General features: G+C 45.9%; 1 protein-coding gene across 1 annotated transcript in view; it reads right to left on the reverse strand.

Annotated features, from left to right (window-relative positions):
• The window catches only part of COL22A1 (collagen type XXII alpha 1 chain), a 217,865-nt gene extending 191,253 nt beyond the window's left edge, over window positions 1-26,612 (reverse strand). Inside the window, exons 1-2 of the mRNA XM_018562709.1 lie at window positions 26,519-26,612; window positions 22,338-22,904 (exon numbers count right to left, since the gene is read on the reverse strand). Of these exons, the coding sequence (XP_018418211.1) occupies window positions 22,338-22,904; window positions 26,519-26,612 (661 nt within the window). The remainder of the gene's footprint in view (window positions 1-22,337; window positions 22,905-26,518) is intronic.
• Window positions 26,613-27,965: the final 1,353 nt, after the last annotated feature.

Below are 27,965 nucleotides of genomic sequence, written 5' to 3' on the forward strand. Positions count from 1 at the left end.
ATTCAGCATTGCATTACTGAAGTGGACATCAGCTTTGTGGGCACTAGAAGAGGGTAAATGCTAATGGGGCAGCTGAAGACCAAAAAACACCTAGACAGACTAGTGATGACCCAGGTATTCCAGCGGCTCCTTTGGGGGTGAGCGCTACATCAGCATGCCCAATGCCAGCACATGAAACGATTGGCTTCTTGTACTGCTTCTTTATCTCACATGCCAGCCTTGCTGTATAGAGACTGCAAGATACCGATAACAGGCCAAATTTAGGAAGTTACGCTGCTTGCGTTACACAAAAAGGATAAATGAACTTATTCTTCAGGCCCCTTTAAGGTGACATCACCCATCCTTTGCCCCATGCACAGATGAATATTTACACCTCCTTCTCCGGGCTGTTCTTGGGTAAATCCCCACTGACTTCTATAGGGATCTTTGGGGCATAGAAGTCAATAGGGCTGTACTGCGCAGGTTTGGTCCCTACATAACCCAGTACCTACATGAAAGGTTATGTGGGGAAGGGTGGGAGAAGCTGGGCCAGCACACACAGTAATTAAACACTCCCAAAAGAGGAGTGCGCCGTAACGTGCAAGGAAGGGGGGCTATGCTAGGGAATTGACTCTTCCTGGAGCAGTCACATTTTCTACCAAGTGAGCAATAGACATTTAATGAAAGACGGTGCAAGTAAGCATTTGAATATTTGATATTTTAGTGCCTTGTGCCTGCAAATTTTTAAGTGGATGGTAGGAACTCTTTTAGAACGGTGGTGGTTCCACACACAGCAATGGACACCTAAATGTTCAAACACTTCCCCACCCTACTATTGTATAGTGGTTTGTAGGAATGTTATTTCTTTGCTTATCAGTGCTAAAAAGAGACATAAAAATAGATATACAGGTCAGATAAGTTCATATTTTGTATTTTTGTATCCAGCAGGTGGCGCTCTAGGCCTCGTATTCATGTATTTGCTTCTATCTCTTTTACAGCCTGTTCCGAAATGCCTCTCTACAGACCTCAAGCCGAAATTTACATACAAGTGGATGACTCATTCCGGTGACTCACTCCTTACTGCACAACTCTGAATTTAAATCAAACATACAGTATGTACAGAGCAACACGAATATAAACAAGTTTGACATTTTTATTAAAAACATTTCCTTATACTCACCTTTATACTCAAGTCTTCAGGCCAGTCCAGTTGTCCTCCTTCTCTTCAGATCTTCTTGCGGTCGTAGGTTCTCAATGATGCAGAGAGTGGCTGCTCTCTGCATCATTATACTGCGAGCAAAGGGCGCCATGATGACACATGTACTCACAGCATGCCCTCAGTACTCAGTGATGCTGGGTATCACTCAACCAGCTAAACTGAGGACATCTAGTGGTGGAAAGGGATTACTGCAGGGATAACTACTACAAGGCAAAACTTGTACCTGGTGATTGGTGGATCAGATACCCAATACTTCATTGAAGGAGGAAAGAAAGAGTCACATGCTCCCCTGTGCCCAAAAAGTAACAGGTAGTTCATTGCACTCTATGGGGAGAATGGGGCCACAGAGGAGAAAACTGAAGGTAACTGAAAGGGGGACAAGGCTATTACTGTACCTGTTTCTCTGCCTCGCAAGGCAATGTACAGGTTTACTTTAAAGCCTAACTCTGAGCTTTAAAGTATAGTCAATGAGTACAGGTCATCATTGCACCACACTCTGCGCCGGGCACTCTGCATTCACCGTGTATATTATCATGGCCCTGCACCCTTCCCAGGGCACCCTGCACCCATGGTGTAGTTTATCATAACACTGTCCCTTTAGCAGGGCACCTGCACTCACAACATATGTCATCATAGCCCTGCCCACTTAGCAGGGCACCCTGCACTCATGGTGTATGTCTTCATGGCCATGCCCACTTAGCAGGGCACCCTGCACTCATGATGTATGTCATCATGGCCCTGCCCACTTAGCAGGGCACCCTGCACTCATGGTGTATGTCATCATGGCCCTGCCCACTTAGCAGGGCACCCTGCACTCATGGTGTATGTCATCATGGCCCTGCCCACTTAGCAGGGCACCCTGCACTCATGGTGTATGTCATCATGGCCCTGCCCACTTAGCAGGGCACCCTGCACTCATGGTGTATGTCATCATGGCCCTGCCCACTTAGCAGGGCACTCTGCACTCATGGTGTATGTCATCATGGCCCTGCCCACTTAGCAGGGCACCCTGCCCAGTCTACTGATGTAGCCGCATTGATGTCATCATATCAGAAGACACAAAAAAAGGAAAGTGAATAAAAAAGCATAACCTACCTTTAGGGGTGGGAGTGCCGTAGGGCCTCAAGGAGGGCCACTAAGGGGAGCACAGAACATGGAGTTGAGCATTAAAGCAAAACAGCAGCCAAAAATATAAAAGCAAAAATGACTAGCCCGGAGCTTTGCCCTGTTGTACTTCTGTTCTGCCACTAGATGTCCTCAGTCTAATGGCCAAGAACATTCAAATTACTTCCTCCGAGCCCAGGTCATCCTGGACCCACCCCGACCTGTAACTGGACAGTGAAAGGAGAAGCAGCTCCGTGACAAACTCATCTCTCTCACCACTAAGGACAATGACAGAGGTTTGGATACACGTCTTCTGCAAAGGATGTGTAAGCCGCACTGCCGCGCCAAGGCACCTCTTATAGTGCGGTCCTAACTCTAAACTATGAGAGTCTCCATCTTGGAGCACATGGGGGCAGAAGATATCAAATTGGGTGCAGGCCTGTCAGGAGGACGCCCCACCTCCTTAAAGGTACAGAAACACACAAGGGATCCCGCACATCCCATTGGCAGCTGAGAAACCCCATGCGTCGCTGACAGGCCTGCACCCAATTTGATATCTTCTGCCCCCATGTGCTCCAAGATGGAGACTCTCATAGTTTAGAGTTAGGACCGCACTATAAGAGGTGCCTTGGCGCGGCAGTGCGGCTTACACATCCTTTGCAGAAGACGTGTATCCAAACCTCTGTCATTGTCCTTAGTGGTGAGACAAGTTGTTTTACATGCTGGTTTGTGAGTGTGCCATGATGCCTTTCTACTGTTCTACTGTTCAAAGCCCATTTCGTGTGCACCTTACTGTATAACTGGTAACAAATTGTTGAGTGCGTTTGTCGTTTGTTTTGCTAAACTCATCTCTCTATCACTCTTCTCTTTCCACCTATCAGCATGCTTTTTGTCAGCATATGAACAGATTGGCTCCTTGTACTGCTTTTTCTCTCACACTCCAGCCCTGCTGTACATGACTGCAAGAGGCTGATACCGGGTCACATTCAGGTACTTACACTGCTTGTATTTAAAGAAAAATACATTTAATGATGTATGAATGATTACAGACCTGCATTGATGTGTGTTTTTTATTTGAGTTCAGCTTCAGAGAGTAGAATCAACTTTGGACAACAATACTATAGCCGCAGAGTAATCTGTATTATCTCCTCCTCAGACATTTCCTGCCTCTAACTTCATCCTGAAACTCGGCGAGTGAAAACATCTTCAAGAGGAGGAACAACTGAGCAAACCTGCAATTGTGTCTCCACAAACCCCAACCAGAAAACGTACCTTCTAACTACACACTGCTAGAGCATGCCTGCGGTTCTCCGAGGAAGGCTTTCTTTTCTTTTTTTGGATCTCTACTCTGTGAACATACTTGTGTTTTACACATCTGTGTGCTGACTGAGATTGTATTGTACACCCAAAAATCTCTTATTCTCTATGACCTCGACTCATCAAGCAGCAGTAGCACTTAAGGAGACCCCTACCCTGGAAGCTGTGCTCAAAAAAAGCTTGAAGGACTGGTCTTTAGTATTGCCTTGTCCTCCCTGCAGCTGGTCTGTCCCAATTACTGGCTTACCATGCCTTGTTCTGCACTGGGTTTCTGCGTAGAGGCGGCCATCTTGGTAGAGGCAGGGCTTTGCTTCCTCGTGTAAGAACCCCCAGCAAGGAGAACAGTGAGCAGAACAGTAGTGAAATCACTAAAACGCATTCCAGCCATCTTGGAAGAGGCAGGGCTTTGCTTTCTCATGTCAGAGCCTCCAGAAAGGAGCACAGTGAACACAGTGCTGAGATGAACCAATTGCACTCTAGCAATCTTGCTAGAGGCGGAGCTATGCTTCCTAATGTCAGAACTTAAATCAAGGAGAACAGTGAATAGCACTGTAGTGAGATCACCAAATTGTAATCCAGTCATCTTGGTAGAGGCAGGGCTTTGCTTCCTCATGTCAGAGCCTCCATCAAGGAGAATAGTCAATAGCACAGTAGCGACCTCACCAAATTGCACTCCAGCCATCTTGGTAGAGGCAGGGCTCTGTTTCTCATGTGAGAGCCTGCACCACAGTGTACAGTGAGTAGCACAGTAGTAAGATCACCAAATTGTACTCTAGCCACCACTGTAGAGTCAGGGCTTTGCTTCCTCATGTAAGAACCTCCTGCAAGGAGAACAGTACAGTAGTGATATCACAAGATCACACTCCAGCCATCTTGGTAGGGACAGGGCTGCCAAAGGAGAACAGTGAGCTGCACATTAGTGACCTCACCAAATTGCACTCCAACCCTGGTGAGACTATCGGTCAACAGTTGCTTAGATGTATATACATACCTATGTGTACTGTGGCAGCAGGCTGATAAAAATGTCGGGTCTAGACAGGATGGCAGAGATGTATATGCCAGTTTCAGGCATTATACCAAAGGTTGTCCTCTAGGGGGAAGTGCTGAGAGGGCTGGAGGTTTGGAGGTAACAAGCCCAGCTGAAGCTAGTTTGCTTGTTAGGGCCTCTACAAGTACTCCAAGCCTCCTAAGAAAGGGGCCCCACCCTAGAACCAGACTGTGTGTCTGGTGGACTGGGGAGCAGATCGCCTATATGGCAAAAGACAAGCCTGAGTGGCCAGAAGTTTTGGTTAAAGGAACCACCTGAAGTTGGTGAGACTGAAAAATGTTTGTTTGATGACATAAAACGGTACTTAAAGGAGAACTATGGGGTTAGGGCTTTTCCCCATAGTTCTCCTAAGGGTCAAGGGAGAACACAAATTAGCATTCTCCCGTGACCCAAAGCTCAGTATACCGCAAGCTACTGAGACGCCGCAGCCGGAACGGATCCCGACAATTCTGTCTGGATCCTCCTAGCTGCGGGATTGACAGCTGGCTCTGCCTATCCAGAGGCAGAGCCAGCTGTGCCCGCCCCCTCCCCCGTCTGTTCCGCTAGTCATCGCTGGAGGATCAGAGCGGGAAAGGGGGGGAATCCCTACAGGAAGCCGTGAGTGACAGTCACGGCTCTCTGCAGGAATAGATTGAGAAGTGAGCGAGCGCCGGTATGTGTTCCCTCACTTCCCGATCTACTGAGCCGACCTGTGACAGTTTCATTGCCACAGGTCGGCTCAGATTATGAGGCTGAGTGATTGTCACTCGCCTCATAGTTCTCCTTTAATGTTTAAAAACCCCTGCGAGGGAAACCTGTGTGCACTTTTCTTTTGAGTTGTAAGTTAATAAAAGTGGACACAGAAGCCCTTAAAAAGTGACACTTTTTTTAAAAACGGTCTTTGGTAGGGTCACATGATGTCATGGTTCCACGTCCTCCTCTGACAGTGTGCAGGTCATGAATACTGCAGAGAATATGAAATGGAGCCATTTTCTGCAGTAGTCTCTTGTGAGGCCAGGGTAGCTTGATAATACCCAGGGGGAGGTTACTTGACACACTAAGCTCAGAGGAAGTGGGTTGAAAGTCAAGTGTCATTCAACCCAGAAGTGGACTAGCGCTGGACCATAGAGGGGGATGAGTGGAGCAGTACTGGAGGATCCAGAGAGTGAGTACTCCATGCCCACTGTGTTTTTATGCATTTGCATTTGGGGCTTTAATCATTGCAGCTTGACCAATCAGGAGCTATAAGTTCCATATCTCACGAGGACACCACGGCGGCAAACATAATAATTAACACATCGCTCCAACCTCCCACAGCCCCCTATACTTCCCTGAGTGTTCTTTAATTTCACTGATATTATGATTAATAACGTTCTTCCAGCAATAACATATTATGAGATTAGGATTCACCAAGGAATTCCGTGACAATATAAATGTTCAAGCCTGAAGGCGGAGTGAACTGATGAAAGTCACAAGACTACAAGGTGAATCTTCATATTCTTACAGTAGATGAAAACCCGATCACCAAAATCTCATTTTGGATTTCACAGGCAAACTTAAAGGAGAACTATGGGGTTAAGTCTTTACCCCATAGTTCTCCTTAGGGTAACGGGAGGACACAAACTAGCATCCTCCCGTTACCCTAAGCTCAGTATACCGTGAGCTGTAGCTCGCTGTATACTGAGACGCCGCTGCTGAAGCGGATCCTGACAATTGTGCCGGGATTCGCCCAGCTGCGTGACTGACAGCTGGCTCTGCCCATCTAAAGGCAGAGCCAGCTGTACCCGCCCCCTCCCCCGTCCGTTCCGCCAGTCAGCGCTGGCGGATCGGAGCGGGGAGGGGGGAATTCAGCCCCTCCCCTGTCACGGCAGAGAGCCGTGACAGGATCGAGAGGTGTGCGAACGCCGGTATGTGTTCGCTCACCTCCCGATCTACTGAGCCGACCTGTGACAGTCTCATTGTCACAGGTCGGCTTGAACTATGAGGTGAGTGAAAAGCACTCCCCCTCCCCCCCTCATAGTTCTCCTTTAATTTAAAAGACTTGATTTTAATCTGCAACTTTAATGAAAAGTAATTAAAAGTGTGCCCAATCCAGAACGGGAATGGTTGAGCTGTTATAGTGGGTAAAATGTGCAGGTCAAGTCTTGTTCCTTGGTCATTCACAGCAAGGAAGCAGGTGCTCTTTAGACCTCTTTAGAGGGTCTATATTTACCTACCACTTATTTCCTTGTTGGCCTTCCAGAGCCGGAGAAGATCATGTGACTCCCTCTCCTGCCTGACAACAATGCAGCACTTGGCACATACATGGCTTGCCTTTGGCCCAAAGTGATGTCACCTTCAGATGGGGAGGAGGGTCCTTAGCATTGTGTAAGCTCCATCACAATGCTGAGTTCAACCTTACAGAGCAATTGCAGTGAGCTCCAGTGGGCTAGCAGAGTAGTGCATGGAAATTATATACCACTTACCCTCCCCTTCCCTCCCTGAATGGCCAAAGCACATGTTCACTTTTAGGGCAGGTTCACACCATTTTCCGGACCAGATCTGGTCCGGAAAACCTGCCGCAGTTCCAGTGCATTCCAGACCAGACAAAATGGGACATGCAGTATTTTTCTGGTCTGGTCTGGAACGGACTGTGCTGGTGTGAACAGAGGCCAGAAATAGCATAGGGATACATTAGGATGCATTTTGGGTCCAGAAACAATCTGGTCTGGTCTGGAGATGATCTGGATGTGGTGTGAATGGGCCCTTAAGCTGAACTCCAGGCTGCACAGCTGTACCGCCTCCTCTTCTTAATTGAAGTTGCTTACACCTATTCTACTGCACACTCTGACCTTCTCACAATGTGCATTATAAGCTGCAGCAAGTCAGATAGAGCCCGCCTCATTTCCTGGCTGGAGGACATCCAGCATCATCTAGCGTTTTCCTCTTTAGCCTGACTGTCCCTGGCTCCCGCCCCTTTCATGCATTGGTTTCCAGTTCTGTTAATCACGGAGGCTCAGCATCACATGTGGGTGTCACCTAGGGCGGTCACCATACAAAAAAAGTTTTCCCAGCCACACCTACCTGTCTAGATTGGCATTTACTCATAAGACCAGTGGCATAACTATAGCCATAGTAGCAGGGCTGGATTTGCCACAAGGCCACCGAGGCCCAGCCACAAGGCCGCCCCAGTGTGCAGAGGGGCGGCAGGGGTGTGGAATCCCCCCAACGCCCAGGACATGTAGTTGCGGGCATCAGGGGGTAGCTATTTTCTACATTTCGCCAATATCACTTGTAATGAGACTGCAGGTCCATCCTCCCCCCGCCGCCCACCCCCCCCCCCGCGCCTACCTCTCTCTTCGCTGGCCGCCTCTTTCCGGAGATCTTCAGTATGGAGAGCGGAGACCAGAGCAGAGAACGTCCGTTCTCCGCTCTGCTCCGTGTAAACAGTGAGAGGGGAGAGCTGCACTCGCAGCCTTCCAATCTCAGCTGTCACAGGGGAGCCAACAGTGCTGTCCTAGAACTACTGTATTGAAGTGACCAGTTCAACAAAGAGAACCTGTCACCTCCAAGTACTATCACACAGGAGCATGTTAGCTCCTGTGTGATAGCAATAAAGTTAAGTAAAAAAAAAAAAAAAGCGATAAAAAAAGTTAAATAAATAAAGAAAAAATTAACACTAAAACTGCCGCCCCTGCCATCTGGTTGCCATTCTCCATTAAGGGGGGGGGGGTTTGGCCGGGAGGGGGGCGCATTGAGGAACTTGGTCTTGGGGCAGCAGAGAGAGTAAATCCGGCACTGCATAGTAGCTCAGGTGGCTGCTATGGGGCCTGGGGGTGGAAAGGGGCAGCAACAGGTTGTTGAGTCAAATGAAATATAGAACATGTGAAGATAATACAGTACTGTATCATTAAGGGTTGGAGTGGTTGCAGTTGATGACAACTCTAATCCCCTGTAAAGTCTACAATGTGTAGACACTTTCAGATGCACAAGAGGAGTATATGGGATCTTGGCATTGTTACTCACAGCTCAGGGAGAGAACGTCAGGGAGGCCACAGTCACATTTTTGCTATGGGCCCCTGTGATCAGTAATTATGACCCCGAATAAGACATTTGATATTTGCATAACTAATCCCAATAGCCAGCCCACTGTTTGCACTAGGCGTACTGGAGCAGGGTGCTGTGATGTTTTGTGAAAGCTATGTACAGCCGCATCAACCAGCCACAGCCTGCATTGCATAGGGAAGCACAGCGACCAGAGTTATGACATCACCGGCTCTAAAATAAAGTATGTAATGAAAACGGAAAGGTTTTATTTAAAAATGCCATTGCCGTGTTGGTGAGGAGGAAAAAGAGGAACCAGGGGAGGCAAATTATAAGCAGATTAAACTTCAGCCTTTCTAAACCCATTGCCTACCAGACATCCCTTCCAGGTAAACCTTTCTCCTCTTTCAGGAGACAGAACGATAAATCTTGCATTAGGGACTGAACTATCAATGAACATGCCCCAAGGTCTTGTAGCCGAGGTTAGGAGGTGAAACTTTGCTTGAAAGCGAATCACATTTTTTAATTTTTTTTTCCTCGCTGTTTAGATTTTCAGCTTCCCGTCTTCAGCTGCAGAAAAGTTTCTGTGCCAAGAAAGTTCTGCTGTGTACAATCCGTGAGACGTGTAACACTAGAACTATAATTTCCCATATAAATAACCCCGTCACAAACCACAGCGACTCTGCCCCGTCGGAGGGACACGGCTCGCTTACACTCCAATATTTTTAGCCTGAGAATAGGGATGGAAGGGGATTGGTTTCCCTTTTATCAGAAGTTTATGTGAAAAGTGAGATTTAGGCACAGGTGCAAAAAAGAGTGAGAACCCGAACCAGATTGTGCAATCCGGGGAGACCGAACCAACCGAGCTGACACTTCACACTGCTGGGGACAGGTTAAAGCAGAACTCCAGGCAAACGTGGAAAACAGTCTCCACTGGCTACAACTATAACATTACAAAGAGGAAGAGTGAACAGTCATCTTAAATTACATAAAATAAAAGGGAATTATTCTCATTATTATCTATATTATCCAATTATATTCAGCAAATGTCATTTTCTATTTCTCTGTCCTTGTTTATAAAGCAGCGTTCTCTATGTAACTATTTATACATCTACCTATAGGTCCTATCCACCTTCCTAGTCTATCATTGTATCCATATATGAATATAAATCTATTTATGTATCTATCGGTCTGTCTTTCTCTCTCTCTATGAGTGAGTGAGTGAGTCTGTCTGTCTTTCTCTCTCTATGAGTGAGTCTGTCTTTCTCTCTTTATGAGTGAGTCTGCCTGTCTGTCTTTCTCTGAGTGAGTCTGTCTGTCTGTCTTTCTCTCTCTCTCTCTATATAAGTGAGTCTGTCTGTCTGTCTTTCTCTCTCAATGAGTGAGTCTGTCTGTCTGTCTGTCTGTCTTTCTCTCTCTATGAGTGAGTCTGTCTGTCTTTCTCTCTCTATGAGTGAGTCTGTCTGTCTTTCTTGCTCTCTCTCTCTCTGAATCTGTCTTTCTCTCTCTATGAGTGAGTCTGTCTGTCTTTCTCTCTCTATGAGTGAGTCTGTCTGTCTTTCTTGCTCTCTCTCTCTCTGAATCTGTCTTTCTCTCTCTATGAGTGAGTCTGTTTGTCTGTCTTTTTCTCTCTATGAGTGAATCTATCTATCTATCTATCTATCTATCTATCTATCTATCTATCTATCTATCTATCTATCTATCTATCTATCTATCCATCCGTCTATCTACAATCTGTCTGTCTGTCTTTGTCTAGGCAGTGCTCCCAAGGTTGCTAATACAAAGTTTCCTCAGGGCTCAGTGCTTGGGACTCATTGCAGTCTGCTCACATTACACAGGAGTCTGAGCCACTTCCACAGGGATCTGTAAAATTTACAGCCGGATAATTAGGAAGGAGGGGATAGACTGGCTGCATACAAGACCCCTGATCCTGGGGTCGTCCATTACTTTTCATCTGCCTCCTCACTGAGGAGCATTCCTGAACCAGTGATCATCTGCAGACTGCTGAACATCCATAGCCAGGATCACCTCTGATACTTTGTATCCACATCACAGGCTGGCTGGCTAAATAGTACATGTGGTGCTCAGCATAGCATAGAGCTTCTCACTGCCTGCATTACAACTGTATTCTGTAGAAACTCCCAGACTAGAGACTCTACATATCAGAATCCGGGGATAAGGACCCAGAAATTACTAAATCGTGGGTACACCCCTGCAGGTGGAGTCCCACCAAACATCTTGAGGCCATGAGACATGTGGGCCCTGACTGCCATGCACACACATCCAGGCAGGGGTGTATCTGCCACAAAGCAAACAAGGGATTTGTTTTGGGCGGCGCTTTCCAGGGGGGTGGAAAAAAACACCTCCACTAAAAAAAGGGAGGCAGAGCCTCACCAGCCATTACCAGTATCAGCACCGATACAGGTGCCGAAACTGGTCATTTCTACGAGTACTCGAACTCGTGAAAATGTCCCCATACTAAGTGCCGATACATGCTTGCAGGGGACCTCACGGCAGCCTTTTGGGTACCTCGCGGCACCTGCTTACCGTGCCGGCCGCATGTCTCCTCCTTCCTGTGGAACCCTGCCACAAGACCATCTGGACTTCTGAAAAGGCCCCGCACACCCACCTGAAACCCCGCACAGCCCACATAGGACCCCGCACAACCACCTGGGACCCTGCACAGCCCATCTGGGACCCTGTACTGCCCCCATGAGAGCCTGCACATCCCACCTGAGAGCCCGTACAGCCCATGTGAGTCCCTGCACAGCCCACCTGAGACCCCATACAGCCCTCCTGAGAACCCGGACAGCCTCATTGTACCTCACACAGCCCACCTGAGAGCCCACGCAGCCCGCCTGAGAGCTCAAACAGCCCGCACAGCCCACCTGAGACCCTGGAGACATCAGACTGCCACTATGGAGCAACACAGAGTATGTAGCTTCATATTATTCTGCATTGCTGTATAATGTATTGCTGGAATCTTTAGTCCTAGCTGGTGGTATTCTGCAGTGCTAATAGTGCAACCTGTCAGAAACTGTATAGAGTGCACGCGCTGTATCCAGCGACTGACCAGTTACGCCAAATGTCTTAAACAGGACAGGATGGGTCAAATTTAGATGGGAGGGTTCCCGAGTTTAGTCTTGCCTAGAGCAGCACAAACCAAAATACACCACTGCACCCAGGAGAACCTTTCTAATCACCAAGCGGACAGACTCTACTCAGCCAGGCTACCACTCAGTCCTGACTCAAACTGGTCTCATATTCATAATCCTCAGGTATTCATTGTATGGTACATTTTTAAAGAAGCCTATCCCCCTAAGATTTGAAGGGCACTAGACTATTAGTAGAATATTTTGAGCAGTGGGGAAATGTAAGAGAACATTGTAATAGTTAAAAGTCAAACTGCAGCCAATATCCTTATTTAGCTTTTAGTTTTGAATAGAGTGTGGTAGTGTTCAGTTTTTTTTTGCCATCTCTGTCCCCTCACTTCCTTTCTTAGTGACCACACAGGAAGTATGTAAAATAGCTCAATTGTGTAGCAGTGACCCCAGAAGGAGCTGCTGGATTTCAAGGGCTCACTTACATTTCTTACTAGTGACCTACCCTGTAGATTTACTAGACCCTCAAATCTCCAAGGCCTCTAATCCTCTTTTGCAAAACGGGCTGGCTCAGTTGTTTAGGGAGAGAGGTTTAGGGGTGCACGATACTCAAAAACAGCAGCAAAAATTCCTTCGGCTAAGTAGTATTTTTCTATGCCTCTTCCACTGGCTAATGTGACCTCTGTGGGCCCAGATGGCTGGTTACCTTAAATTATCTTCGGCCTCTGCTATAGACCAAGTTAGGATTCTTCAGACCTCTCTCACAGACCAGCTGTTGATCTTTAGACCCAGATGGGCAACCATCTGAACAGAACTCTTCCTCAGCTTGTTTCCCCCCCTTAGCAAAGAACTTGGGAAGCAAATACTGGGCTTCTGTGGAGTTAAACCCTCATCAGGCTGCAGACCCAGGAGGCAAGAACCTATGGATTCACATGCTTTCCAAGCAGAGCCTAGGAAGGAAGGACCCTTCTGGATGTTCTCTCCAAGAATGTATTGTCTTCCCCAGCTCATATCACTGGCTTAAACCCGTCAGTGATTGGCCAACACAGACTAACCGAATACATTGTATCTTCTTATTTGCAAGATCCCTCACTAGTAGCAGGCAGAAGCAAACAATGTCCTTGGGCTTAGGGGAAACCTAATGATCCCAGATAACACAAACAAAGCTCAGGCTGGTTTCAGCCTATAGCTGCACACATGAAATTTAGACTAAGGACACTCCAGCTTATTGTAGGGCCCTATGATTGGGATGCAGAAAGATTAAACAAGGGGCAGGGACACTAACCCTTCCCTACCCTATCCAAATTGAAAAATGTTTGGTCTGCAGTTCCACCTTTACAACGTTCAGGATTTTGAGGTATATACAGCATTTTTTCCAGGATGGTCATTGGCGGGATTACGCTTTAGGAAGGGCTGTCATTTTCAAGTACCATGTAATATCCGAGGCGTTAAGAGATGTTTGAGCTTTGCGTTCTCTATGTCAAAGCCACATCACTTCAGTGCAATCAATCTGTCTAGACTGGTAACAAACCAGAGTGTTTAAACACTTTACAGAGAGATTACCCAATCGGCGGGTATCGCTTGGGCAGCCGCATTATCACATTATAAAGTGCCTGTAATTGGGCGGCTGGTACAGAACTCGCAGCTGCCTGCCACGATATGACGAAAGGAGAAAAAGGATTATTGGGGATTTTACTTTTCATCTCCAGCTTATGAAAAGATAACAAAAAGTCAGAGATGTTGAGTTAAGTGGAGCACGCTCGCCCCTGACGGCGTATGGCAAAGGCGATGACAGGAGTTCTCATTGTCTCTGATACACTTAAAGGTGTGAGCAAGAGCAGCTGGCATCAATGCCGAATCATCTGTTACCACCCGTGTCTTTGTCTTCTCGTTTCCATTGTCAGTGAATTAAAATGTACGCTTGTTAAGACAGGTGAAGAACTTTATCGGATGTAGGAGCGGGAGGGGCTTCCAACGACAGAACAAACATATTGTTATAGGAAAGAGTTTTTAAATAGCTGAATAAATAATAATAAAAAAATGGAAGGTGAATAAAATAAGTGCAAAATCTCCACGCTCTGCTGATAGGCTCAGAAACCAAACCAAGTATGGATGTAACATTAAACATGGTAAGAATGTGGAGGAATTAGACTTTAAAGAGAACAGCGTAACAATAATTGAGAATTGAGAGGCGTAACAATAGCTATAGCAGCCCATGCGGCTGCTATGGGGCCTAGGGGTGGAAGGGGGCCACAATAGGGATTGCAGAGGTTGCTATACAGGCAGCTCTCCTGCTACCTGACAGATCAACATTTTTCTATGGGGTCACATGATCTGTGGTTACGCCCCCGTTTCCATAGTATAGATTCACAGATTAATGGGCATGTGTAGTGTTTTATATGGATTTTCTGTCTCTTATTTGTTATATTTTATTTCCTTTCTAAAATAAAGGTCTAGCATAGGGTGCTTTTTGGATTGCTCAATCTGAGGCTTTGGTAAGACATTTACCCTAAAATGTCATATTCACTTTACTGGCATAAGAACTTAATTCAAATGCTATCAAGCCACAGCCCCCTTGCTCCACCCCCTATTGTTTACAAAAAGGGAGCACAACAGGTAGTGCCTACTTTAAAACTGGCTTTGTCTGATTGAAACCATAACTGAGCCATCCGATGCAGGACAAGACTATGTGATGACTTACTCACTTGTGTGTTTTAAGCTATTGAACTCTGTTAACAATCTGCTTCATACAGTAGACATGAAGGAATACATAGAAGACTTCATAATATTTTTATAAAATTTTATATTCAAGAAAAGGAGGAAACACAGGTTATTTTCTTTTTTGTTTAAGTTGTGGCAATAATAAACATAAAAAGAAAATATATACTAAACTACCAATGGCGTAACTACCACCATAGTGACCCGCACAGTTGCTATGGAGCACGGGGCAGAGAGGGGCCCGGTCAGGAGACCAGGGCCCGGCCGTAGTGGAGGAGGAGGCTGGAGCACAGTGGTTGCGGCGGAGGTGGCCGGGCCCAGCAGCGAGCGACTCAGGGCTGACAGGTAAGAGAAGTGCAGGGAAAGGGGAATCCAGCCCACCTGAGACCCTGCAGAGCAAACCATAGAGAGTCTATGGTGGCCTCTGCTGGGACACTCTCAGGTGGCCTGTGCGGGGTCTCATTGGGCTATGCAGGGTCTCTGATATGTGCAGGGTCTCCAGTGGGCTCTGCAGGGTCTATTGTGAACTGTGCGGGGCCTATGGTGGGCTTTGCAGGGCCTCAGGTGGGCTGTGTGGGGTCTATGGTGGACTCTGAAGCAGTGAGCGGTGGAGTGATCTGTTCTTCAACTCAGAGCCAGCAGGAGCAAAGCTGAAAAGGGGAAGGAACGGGAATGTGTTCTGGAGGTAGGTACTTTTTTTGATGTGGGGGGGCGGTTTGGGGGAAGGGGGCACATAAACATTTTGCTATGGGGGCCTGTAAATTTCTAGTTACATCCCTGTAAACCACTGTCCCTTTAAGCTTGTCCTGCTGGGTCAACCCCATTTTTTCTGTAATCTACCGATCAGCCTTCATTTTTCCTTTCCAGTAATAGCGCATGAATGGTCCCCTTGTTATAAACAGCTCTCTGAAACCTTAGACAATCGCCGTTTATTTATGTATAATATTTTAATCTGCGCTGTTATTTTTCGAACCATGCGTTTCCTAGATGAAAGGGATCCGAGATCGAACTGACCCTCAGCTTCTCTTCCTATAATACTTCCTTTTTTTTTGTCCCAGGCTGAAAGTAATCTGCAGGAATCGCTGGCATTCTGCGCTCATAAATACAGGCGACCGCGCTCCAATGAGCCGGACGTAACCGGACACCGCTGGCAGTGGCAAGAACCGGGACTCAGTGGTGCCTTCCAAAATAAAGTTTAGCAGCCTGGCTCTAGCAAGTCCCTAAAGCTGTTAATAGCTCAGGCTGCCTGAAACCTTGCGACATGAAGGTTCCCTTATAGTAAACACCCGACGTGACCTGATGGCTTGTCAAGTCCTATAAATCATTTTAGAAGGAAGTGGAGTTGCAAATGAAACAAACAGAACATGAAAATATTACCAATTGCATCGATCAGCCATAACATTATGACCACTGAGAGGTGAAGTGAATAACATTGATTATCTGGTTACAATGGCGCCTGGAAGTGGGAGGGATATATTAGGCAGCAAGTGAACATATTGTCCCAGAAGTTGTTGTGTTGGAAGCAGAAAAAAACGGGCAAGTGTAAGGATTTGAGTGACAATTGTCACATTGTGATGTGTAGACAACTGGGTCAGAGCAACTCCAAAACTGCAGCTCTTGTGGGATGTTCCCGGTCTGCTGTGGTCAGGACCTACCAAAAATGGTTCAAGGAAGGAAAACCAGTGAACTGGTGATAGAGTCATTGGCAGCCAAGGCTCATTGATGCACATGGGGAACGAAAGCTGGCCCGGGAACGAAAGGGTCCCCATTACCGTTAAGGCGGGCCCAAGCCCGTAGGGCATTCTGGGAGGGCACATGCAGTCATATCTTCTGCTCTCCGGGTTTCCAACAAAACTACATCTCCCGTGATGCCTTGCAATAGGCTGATTGACTGGAACATGCCAGTGGGAAACAGTGGGTGGGGTTTGGCTTGGTATAGCTGAAGCTAGGCTTGTGATTAGGATGAAAGAAAAGCTCTCTGTGATGTCATCGCGCCACGCTGTAGGAAGCAGGGCCGATGCAAATGGTCACTATAGGGGGGGGGGGTGACCAAGCTATGCTGCTGCTTCTACAATGTAGCTCAGGGACCTGGTTGTGTATCTGGCAGAGGTTCCTGGCTAGACAGAATTAAAAATGCTCTGGCAGGTAAAACAGCCCCCCCTGTATATGTATTTAAATGGCGTATTTAGCGTCTCGCCTGCAGTCGAGCATTTATAATGTATAATTTCCAGGGGGGATTTGAGTTGTGAAGCGGGAATGAGATGGTCGCAGGGAATGTTCCCGGTTGGCACTGAGCAGTACAGCCGAGCTGTCACCTCTCAGGCTGCCCATGACGGATATTTATACATAACAATCACGTTTACATTCCTGAGTATAGTTAGACGTCCCATTTGGGAAGCTCCTGTGTGTTACAGGCTGATTTATGACCGGCCACATTCCACCGGAGATTTATGAGGCTCGTGTTAACCAGACAGCTGCCTGCTGGGGGGGCTTAAAGAAGAACTCCGGGCAAAAGACTCGAGAAATAGTATTCAAGCCAAAAAAAAAGTTTACCTCCAACTGATTTTTTTTTTTGGTTTAGAAATAAACTAGCCGAAAGAAAATAGAGTTCTGCAACTGCAGCAGGAAATGAAGCACCGCGCTTTTCTGGTCGCAGACACCATAGTATTATTATTATTATTATTATACAGGATTCATATAGCTTTACAATATAAGGAAGACATTACAATACAATACAATAGTAGCCATTATGCACAATGCAGTCAATCCACTAACGCACAATGCTTGCGGAAATGTCACCACCTATTTGCTATTTTTGTTGCTATCCAATTTGTTTTGTGTCTTTTTTTCATTTGAATCCATTAAAGGCTTTGTTATAGAGCAGATGAATGGCACATATGTTATTTACCTGTTGCCGCCAGTATGCACAAGGCCGGATTTACTCTCTCTGCTGCCCCAAGGCCAGGTGCCCCCTTCTCCGCCAAACCCCCCCACCCCAATGAAGAATGGCAACCAAATGGCAGGGGGTAGCAGGGTTAGTTTTATTTTTATTTTTCTATATTCTTCTAACATTTTTTATTTTTACTTTTCTATTTTTTTATTTATCTTTATCTCAGGAGATAACAAGCTCCTGCGTGATAGCATTTGGAGGTGACAGGTTCTCTTTATTAAAGCTGTCACTTCCAATACAGGAGTTCCAACACAGGCAACATGGCGGAAGGCTTTAACACCATGCTGCCGCACTGCCCCCAACAGTAAGGAGGTGGTAAGATGGGCTCCTGAGCATGTGACCACTGCCCATGGTGGGCTCCTGAGCATGTGACCTCTTTGACAGCCAGTCACAAGAATGGAAAGCCCAGGAAGTGCCTCTGACATTACAAAAACCCTTAAAGGGCCGGCAGGAGCTGGAAGAAAGGGGTTAATTAATGTGTGCAGCTGTTTTTAATTATAATCTGATTTACAGATGATGACATTGGGTTGTCACGCTCTCTCAGAGACACAACAGAAAGTTAGAGGAAAGTGAGGGGAATTCCTCTTCAGGACCCTAGAGTCTAAAGCAGGGGTGGGTAACTCTGGCCACCCAGCTGTTGTGGAACTGCAAGTCCTACGAGGCATTGCAAGACTGACAGTTACAGGCCTGACCCCAAAAGACAGAAGCATGTTGGGATTTGTAGATAAAGCACATCTGGAGGGCCGGTGCTGCCCATCCCTGGTCCAGAACCTTTGTCCTGTTTTATTGTGTCCTGGCTCCGACTTCTGAACTAGGGAAAGCAAAATAATTTTGCCTAATTAAAATCCAACTACGTCTGCACAAGGACTATCGGTCTCAGGTGGCATCTCATTGGGTCATGTAGGGGGGCATTTGTGCCTTCCTGCCATTTTCCTGGGAGAGCGTTCCAGCTTGCTAAGAGGTCAAGGCAACCTGTGATGCTCTGGATGGCGTCCTGCCCAGCTTCAGGCAACCAATGAGGTCAGTGAGCTGGGTGGAAGGCTAGAGGTAACATCCCCACCCCCATGCACCATCAACATACACCCCTTCGCCCAGTCTCATCGTTCACCATCAGAATCCCACAAACCTCCCCTTCTCCGGTCTCAACAAGCACTGCCAACAAAAACCCTCCCCAATCTTGTTGTGCACTGCCAGCACCCCCCTTGTACCACCCTAGTAGTATAGAACTATGTGTCCCAGGTTATGAATGAACAGGAAGTGCTTTACATCACTTCCTGTTCATTCATGAGTTTCTGCATGGGTAGTAGCACTCACTATAGATGCTTCTCCCCATTCATAAACTGATTGATAGCAAATATTTTACTATCACCAGTTTTTTAATTAATGGGAAGACTCTGTACTGAGTGCTTTACATTCATTGAGTGCTGAGGCTGCGTAAAAAGAGATCGAGGACTCTGTGTCCTCAATTTCTTTTTCTATTTCAAAAAGGAAATGTCAGGAGTCTGTTAAGACCCCTGATATTTCCCAGAAGCTCCCCAACAGTAAAAAAAATAAAAATGAAAAAAAATAATACAAAATAATACAAAAAAACACATCCTCGATGCGGGGTGCATGACGTCACATGACGCTACACGTGCACGGCATCGGGTGGGGGGCACAATTTTTTGATCTTGCCTCAGGTGCAAAAGGAGCTTACTACAGTTCTGCCCTAGGGACACCTCTGGGTAGATGGATAGAGTGATGAACAGGCGAACACATGAACGGACGGAGGGGGGAAGGGAAAGATGAATGGACTATGTCCTTATAAACTTCTACCAATTGAAAATTTTTTATATAACTCAACTGTAGCAGTAATTGAAAATAACTATAAATCAACTTTTTTTTATCATTCTGTCACAATTTTTTACCAGCTGTTAAAAACAACAACTCCCAGACAAAATTCTCACTTGGAAATAAAGATATCTCGCCGTCCTATCTCAGGACGCACATATCATCACAGCTTGTTCCTAGAAAATTGGATTTCATTGAATAACAAGATACGAGCCGAGGAATAAACTGGGACGTGAAGTTCAGCCCTCAAATAATATCCTATGAAAGAACCTCATTTGCGTTTCAATTTTGTAATGATTATCAGCAGCTCTGGTAACGGATTCCTCTTTTTTTGTGTACGGGCCCGATGGGGGTCGGAGGTCTCCGGGAGCTGACCCTCTAATTGAATTTGTGGCCCGGTGTGTTGCAGTTGATTGTAGGGTTGCCCGGAGATTCACACAGATAATTGATTGACCCTCCGACCCAACATTGTCAGCGCCACCTCCAACACATTAACGGAGGGCAAAGAGCAGGCCGACTCAAACTAAAAAAGCGGCTTTATGAAAACCATTAGCATAAAAAAAGCTGATGCCACCTGTGAAATGTGGTGACGGATTATCAGGGCAGCGTTAGGGCTTGTAGAGCGGGATTCAAGAAACAAAATTAAAGCTGACGTTACACATTTTTTTGGGGGGGGGGGGGCAGGAGGGGAATGCACCACCAACCACAGACATGCTTAAAGGAGAACTATGAGATGAGTGCTTTTCACTCACCTCATAGTTCTAGCCGACCTGTGACAATGAGACTGTCACAGGTCGGCTCAGTAGATCGGGAGGTGAGCGAACACATACCGGCGTTCGCTCACCTCTCGATCCTGTCACGGTGGAGATTCTGTTATGCAACTGCTCTTCCTCCATTCACAGAACTCAATGCATTGTCTCCTTGTGCTGATTGCTCAAAGTACAGGATCGGCTAGAGGCAAAACTAAAGGCAGGGGTATGCATATGATGAGGAGGGCACAGTTTGCAATTTGGTTACCCCCCCTTTGAAAACATTGCACCTGAGGATGCCGCCTAGACATGTAAGCTGTGGAAAAATTTGGTTTGGATATTTTGTTATTTTGGGATTCATATCCGAAATTCAATTCGGTTCGGGTTTCGGATTCGGACGAAATCCAAATTTTCGTTAGATTCGGATGAGTTTACGAATATTCGTTGCGAATACCACAGAAAACCATATACAGATATTAATACTAAAGCTGAATCTCCCAGACCCGAATGGAATTCATGATCCGAATTTCCGAAATGCATTTGGGAGCTCCCAAATGCCATTCGGGGCTGGGAGCCTCAGCTTTAGTAATATATGTATATGGCTCCCAGACCCTAATGACATTCGGGAACTATTAAATGCAATTCGGAAATTCGGAACACGAATGACAATCAGGTCCGGGAACCATATACATATATTGCTAAAGCTGAGGCTCCCAGCCCCGAATGGCATTTGGGAACTCCTGAATGCAATTCAGAAATTCGGATCCTGAATGCCATTCAGGTGTGGGAGCCTCAGCTTTAGTATTATATGTATATACTGCACGTTGCTCCCATGTTGCCGTAACGTAAATTTGCATTCAGACCCATTCGGATGCATTAAACCAAAAAACATATCTGATTGTCCAGAAAAGTCACATGTCCGATTCAGTTTAGTTTTTGAACGAAATTCAGACGGGATCCAAAATTCGGAAACGGAAATTCAGATTCGGACACATTCGGATGCATTGGGATTTGGAAATTCGGATGTGTTCGAATGTCCGAATTTCAGAAAATGCCTCCGAATTTTGATTCGGAATGAAATAAATCACACATTTACCACTTTGCACTCAAGGCAGCTGCCCTCCAGCCCCCCACTTATTTCAGTCCTGGCTCCAGGTAAAGCAGTGTATCAAATAGGCATCCTTTAAGATCTGCATGCTCCTAACTGGCTGTCAAGGATTACATGGGATGTTCCCAGCTTAAGTGTTTTTAAACATGACTTGTTCCTTCAGTGTCTTCTCCTGTGCATTTTTGTTGCCAAACCCATGCTTTCTGCTACCGTACAGAAGACATGTGCTTTACAGAAATCATGAATGTATGTCTCTGGGAAGGCATTGAATGCACCAGGTACATTGGTAGCATATCATTTACATTTTCAAGTGGAACTGTAACCTCTTATTCTGTACAGCCAAGAAAGGTGCCATCTTAGCCTCAATGTGGCTTGTGGTTGCCATGGAGATGCACATGTGATCAGCTATGACACCAGCCATTTGCCGTGCCTTGAAACTGTTTTGGAGGACCACTGAACTGTTTTAACCTGGTAGGTCTAGTTACACTTAAATTTTAGCACTGAGGCACAATTATTTTTTTTAGACCTCTGCTAATGCCAGTAACTTAAAAGAAAACTATGGGGTAACCTTTTTATCCCATAGTTCTCTTAAGAGTCAAGGGAGGACATATACTAACATTCTCCCTTGACCCAAAGCTCAGTATATAGCGAGCTGTATACTGAGAGCACTGCAGCTGGGACGGATCCCGACAATACTGTCGATATCCACCCAACTGATCTAGTGGCAAAGCCAGCTGTGCCCGCCCCCTTCCTGTCCGTTCCTGCAGTCAACGCTGGAGGATCGGAGAGGGGAGGGGGAAATCCCTGCGGGGAGCGGTGACTGACAGTCACAGCTCTCTGCAGGGAGATGGTCGGGAAGTGAGCGAGCAACGGTATGTGTTTGCTCACTTCCCGATCAATAGAGCCGATGCGTGACAGTTTCAATGTCACACGTCGGCTCTAACTATGAGGATGAGTGAAAATCGCTCACCTCATAGTTCTCCTTTAAGTTTAACAGTACAAGCTTGGCCCACTATTGTCCCAGCACTGTGACGGTCTCAATGGCCAATAGAGGCTGTCAATCACAGTACTGGGCCACAGTACTTTTTTAAAGGTGGAGCACCCTGGGAATTGAATCTTTTCATTGGGTAAGATGAACTTCATATGGCTTTCCATTGGAGATTTGCAAACTTAAATGCATAACAAATGCTTGGCAATATGACAACCACTTACTTTCACAGAGTCTTCTTCTCAAAATCCCTCTGATTTTATCAATGGCGTTATAATCAGAGACATGGAAAACATGGGCTGATTTGGGCTCCGAAGCTATTTCCTCCAGTTCTTCCTTGAGCGCCTCCCCAGTACCTACAGCAAAAATCCTAATTCCAGCCTTATGTGCTGCCGTGGCGGGCTCCAGCACCAGGTCTTGACTTCTGCCATCTGTTAGCAAAATGGCAACCTTTTTAATGGCACGTTCTTTGGGTCGCCCACCCGCCTCCTCGGAAAAGCTGTACGTCGTGATGTATCTCAAAGCATCTCCGGTGTTCGTGTTTCCTCCATAGTACTTAATATTCCTGGCAGCCTCCTTCACGTCCTCAAGAGTCTGATATCTTCCCAGGTCGAATTCTGTGTAGGGTTTACCGCTGTACCTTACTACCCCAACCCGAGTCTTGTCCGGTTCAATCTCAAAAGTGTCCACCAGGTTAGAGACCCACTGGCGGACCTTCTCAAAGTCCTTAGTGCCTACACTTGAAGATGTGTCCAAGATGAAGACCAAGTCGTAATGGACATTCTTACAGCCTGAAAAGTTAGAGGAGAAACATTTCAAAAACATTCTATAGGAACCACAGTGAAACTACAAGTCCCATGAGGCATTGCAAGATTGACAGTTACAAGCATGACTCCCAGAGGTATTTGTAGTTAAAGCACAGCTGGAGGACCAGAGTTGCCCACCCCTTCAATAACTAATAGACATGTAAGCTGCGGAAAAATTTGGTTTGGTTTGAATATTTCGTTATTTCAAGATTCGGATCCAAAATTAAATTTGGTTCCGGTTTCAGATTCGGACTAAATCCGAATTTTCGTTAGTTTCGGATGAGTTTTCGAATATTTGTTGTGAATACCACAGACACCCTTATACAGATAATAAAACTAAAGCGGAAGCTCCCAGACCAGTATGGCATTCGGGAGCTCCCAAATGCAATTCGGAAATTCCGATCCTGAATGCCATTCGGGTCTGGGAGCCATATACATATATTACTAAAGCTCAGGCTCCCAGACCCAAATGGCATTTGGGAGCTCCTGAATGCAATTCAGAAATTCAGATCCCGAATACCATTTGGGTCTAGGAGCCTCAGCCTTAGTATTATTTGTATATACTGTATATGGCTCCCATGTTGCCGTAATGGAAATTCGTATTCAGACCCATGCAGATGCATTAGACGGATGTCTAATGCATCTGATGTCTTGTAACTAATAATATTTTTTTCCTACAGTGAATTATTTTCTGGCAACCTGGGAATTATTAGCTGATATGGCGGTGGCGCCATGAGCAGGACTCATTTTTGCAGAAAGGATTGCGAGTTTCCTGAACTGATAATGATGTTATATGCTTAGCAGAGTTCTTACAGATCCCTCAACAATTTCCTTGTTTGAAATTTAATCTACGTCTTACGATTTGACATTTTAATAATCCCTTCCCCCCCCCCCTTTCCCAAAAAATTGAAAGACGTTCATTCGGAGTTCTTTACAGGCATAAATCTTTTTATTTGATAAATACATCTAAAGCACTTTGCATGTATTAAGCAGGTTCACCCCCCCCTTCCCGTACCCTGGAGATTCTTTTCATTGTGTTTCGTCCCGCCGCCTTCTTTGTCTGCGGCTTTCAGAAAGAAGAAGATTGAAAAGGTCACTGGTGGATGTCAAATCTTTTCCTGACCTCTATCATAAGTAACAGGGCATTATGAAAGGCGCTGTGAAAACCGGTGCTGGGCAGAATTTGAAGAATTTTAATGTGGATTTTTGAAGGACGTGTCGTGGGACTACAAGGCCTATGGAGGAATGGGAGGAAAGAACTTGGAGTTTTTTATTTTTACAACATTTTTAAATAAATTGGAAGATTTTGGCAACATTTTGGTGAAATGTCTTTGGGTCAATGGGGAAGGTGAAATTGAGGTGACTTTTGATGGTTTTTCATGGTGCAAATAGCACCCTGAGCAGAGATGGACAAACTCCAGACCTCCAGCTAGGGTGAAACTACAAATCCCATGATGCATCTGTCTCTGGGAGTCATGCCTGTGGCTGTCAGAGTCTTGCAATGCCTCATGGGTTAGTTGCACCACAGGTGAAGGGCTGGAGTTGGAATACCGCTGCTCTATAGTAATACCCTTTGCTTCTCCCCCAACAGCTACATAAAATGTTAAATGAGAATCTTGCAATGCCTCATGGGATTTGTAGTTGCTCAACAGGTGGAGGGCCGGAGTTTTCCCACCCCTGCTCTTGAGGGTTACAGGACCTATTCCTGACCTGTTCATGTGCTTAAAAGAGAACTATGGGGTAAGTGTTCTTCCACATAGTTCTCTTAAGGGTCACGGGAGGACATATACTATCCTCCTCCGATGACCCAAAAGTCAGTATATCACGAGCTACAGCTCACTATATACTGAGAGAGCCACAGCCGGGACGGATCCTGACATTACTGTCGAGATCCACCCAGCTGCGTGAATGACAGCTGGCTCTGCCTATCTAGAGGCAGAGCCAGCTGTACCCGTCCCCTCCTCCTCCTCCAGCCAGCGCTAGGTAGGTCTTCGCTCACTTCCCGATCTATTGAGCCGACGTGTGACAGCTTCCTTGTCACATGTCAGCTCGAACTATGAAGATGAGTGATTTTCACTCACCTCATAGTTCTCCTTTAAAGTTTTTTCTTGCTTATATGTTGCCTATCCCGGTCCTCCCTCCATCCCCATCTGCTTGCTAATTAAAATATTTTTTTTAAATTAAATTCTTAATTTTGGAGACACTCTGTCCTTCTCTATTCAATGCAGACAGATCACGGCTGATGGGAGGGGCCGGCAGGGTGCTGTACGTAGCTTCCTGAAAACATCCCAGGCTCAGTACTCCTCTCTAAAGCCCTCAGCCCTGATGCAAGCCTTGGGCTGGCTCTTGGGTGGAGTTATGCAAACATTAAAAGGTGTTTGATGGGTGGCTGTCAGCCTGGAGGAGCGGGCGTTTCTAGGGAGGTTGTTTTTGCGTGCAGACCGCCCATATGCGATGCCGAGCCTCCTAGATTAAATTAACTGAAATGCAAGTCAAGGTTTAGACTTCACGTCTGATTGACCATTTATGTTCCTTTGGTTATTGGTTATAAAAAATATTCCTGCCCTTCTTTCCAAAAATTTATACTTTGGTGCAGATGCGGGGTCATTTACCTAATATGGCCACATAGCCTTATTAGGTAAATATGATTTACCAAATATGGGTATGTAGCTATATAAGGTCAATGACATCACTACATGCCTCCCCTTTGGTCAGGAAATGCCCTACTAGGAGATGATTGGGTGGCACGGAAGGAGATTCCTTCCATGTTCGGGAGCAGCTCCTTCCGGATTCAGAGAAGCTTTGGTTTGGACCTGAGCACATCCCTAATAAACAGCAAAAGAACGCTTGAAATACTTGCCTGTAGAAAATGTTGCTCTAGGCTACCACCAGTGCTTGTCATGTGACCAAAGGCCCAGGTTTTGATCATCACTGAAGGGGAGAATGAGCCAATTATGACCCTCAACAGACATCACATAATTAAGGGCCCAGGCCTTTTACAAGTTGTCAGCACTGAAGGGAGCAGCATTTCTCCGGGAAAGCTCAGTTGCTTTTAAAGTGATACTAAACTCAGGAGTTAAATCTTAAAAATACATTCAGGCATCTTATTTGTGTATCACTCGGCTGTAGATCCTCAAATCATCTCTGAATTGGTGCTGATATTGTCCTTCCTTCTGGAGGGGGGCTACTTTTGTTCCCCATGATCCCTGTGCGTGTTGTAAAGTAGTCACCGCTCCAAGCTCACTCCCAGCGTGGACTATAATTTCAATACAGACATGAGATTGTAGTCCATCTCGGGAGCGAGCTTGGAGCGGTGACTATTTTACAACACACACAGGGACCATGGGGAACAAAAGTAACCACCCTCCAGAAGGAAGGACAGTGTCAGCACCAATTCAGAGATGATTTGAGGATCTACAGCCGAGTGATACACAAATAAGATACATTGTTGTTAATAGTTAAGGTATTTGAATGCATTTTTAAGATTTACCTCCTGAGTTTATTGTCACTTTAATTCATCCATTTCAGGAAGCCTATTAGCATAGCTTCACCATTGCGTTCGAGCCTAGACCCTTCACCCCCAAGTTACGGTGACGTACCAGCTCTTTGTGCCTGAGAGTGTCCTCCTCCAAACACCAGGACCAGCATCAACAACACCAAAGCAGATATTCGATATCCCTGGCTCTTCCGCATTCTTCCTTTCCTGTTTTGCCTTACAGGGTGATGGGGTCATTAAAAACATTCACCTGTTTAAAAAGAAAACAATCATCTATTAACCATTCTTCATGTATGGCCAGACATAGTCACAGGACATAGAGGGGAATATATAAGGCTGGAACAGAAAGAATCTAGAGCAGCTGTACACAGGAACCAATCAGCTTGCAGCTTTCATTGTCAAAGCTTCACTGAACGAACAGACGATAGAAGCTGATTGGCTGCCATGCAGAGCTGCTCCTGTGTTAGTGAATTTCACACATAATGTTTTCATTGACGCACTTTTTTAGCTCATTTTAACAATGAAAATGTTTCTTTTTTTTAATTTATGAAAGATTTTAATCACATGGATCTGTTGGGTTTACTGTATGCCGGGGCGTCCCGAGGCCGGGTGTCACCCGGAGCGGAACATCATCGCGCATGTGCGGCCATCCTATTGGTACCTGCCAGCGGCCATCAGGGTGATGGACGCCAGCAGAAAGAGGAGTGGACATTCACCCAGCAGAATAAGGTATGCCACCGTGTCCCCTCCTCTCTCCTGATACTGTCTGGTCTGGGTCCGACTTTTCAGAGGGAGTGACACCAAAATGACTGTCAGTCATTTTGGTGTCAACACTCCAATGGTGTCACCCGGGTACGGGCCACACCCACCTTGTGATGCCACTGCTGTATGCATGTTATAGTATAATTTTTTGCTTTAGTCTATATGTTACAGTCAATTCACAATGTCAAACTCTCCCTCCATCTGAGTCTATCAACAGCCTTCGGAGTGACCCCCACCCCGGTGCTAAGAGGTACCTCCGTGTGACTCATTTTTCTTAAATTAGATAGTTTTGTTAAAATAACAACATTGATTTTTTTCTCATATTTAAGGGGAATTATTCATGTTTGGGTGAATTTTATTTTACATTGAAAAGCTTGGAAAATGATGTTTTATATATATTATATACAGTATTACATTATTCTAGGGCTGGTAATGATTAAAATTTTCGTGTTCGATTAATCGAAATCTTTGTAAATTGATTAATCGATTAATTTCGACTAATTATAACGCACCTACAGATCCAAATACATTGGCCTATACACATACAGCACAGTAATGAAGTCATACAATGAACTAGGATCACAGTAATCCAGCACGTTATTAATCTCACGTGCCCCACTCAATATGGCCGCCGCTTGAGTGGGGCAACTCAAAATAATAACGTGCTGGATTAGTGTGATCCTAGTTCATGTTATTACTTCATTGCTGTGCTGTATGTGTATAGGCCAATGCCTTGGCTGGCGCTCATGCAGAAAGTTTCATGGGCAAACTCACCGGCCCAAGTGGCT

This window comes from Nanorana parkeri, unplaced genomic scaffold (assembly GCF_000935625.1).
Source record: "Nanorana parkeri isolate BGI_ZX_2015 unplaced genomic scaffold, ASM93562v1 scaffold593, whole genome shotgun sequence".
NCBI classification, from domain to species: domain Eukaryota; kingdom Metazoa; phylum Chordata; class Amphibia; order Anura; family Dicroglossidae; genus Nanorana; species Nanorana parkeri.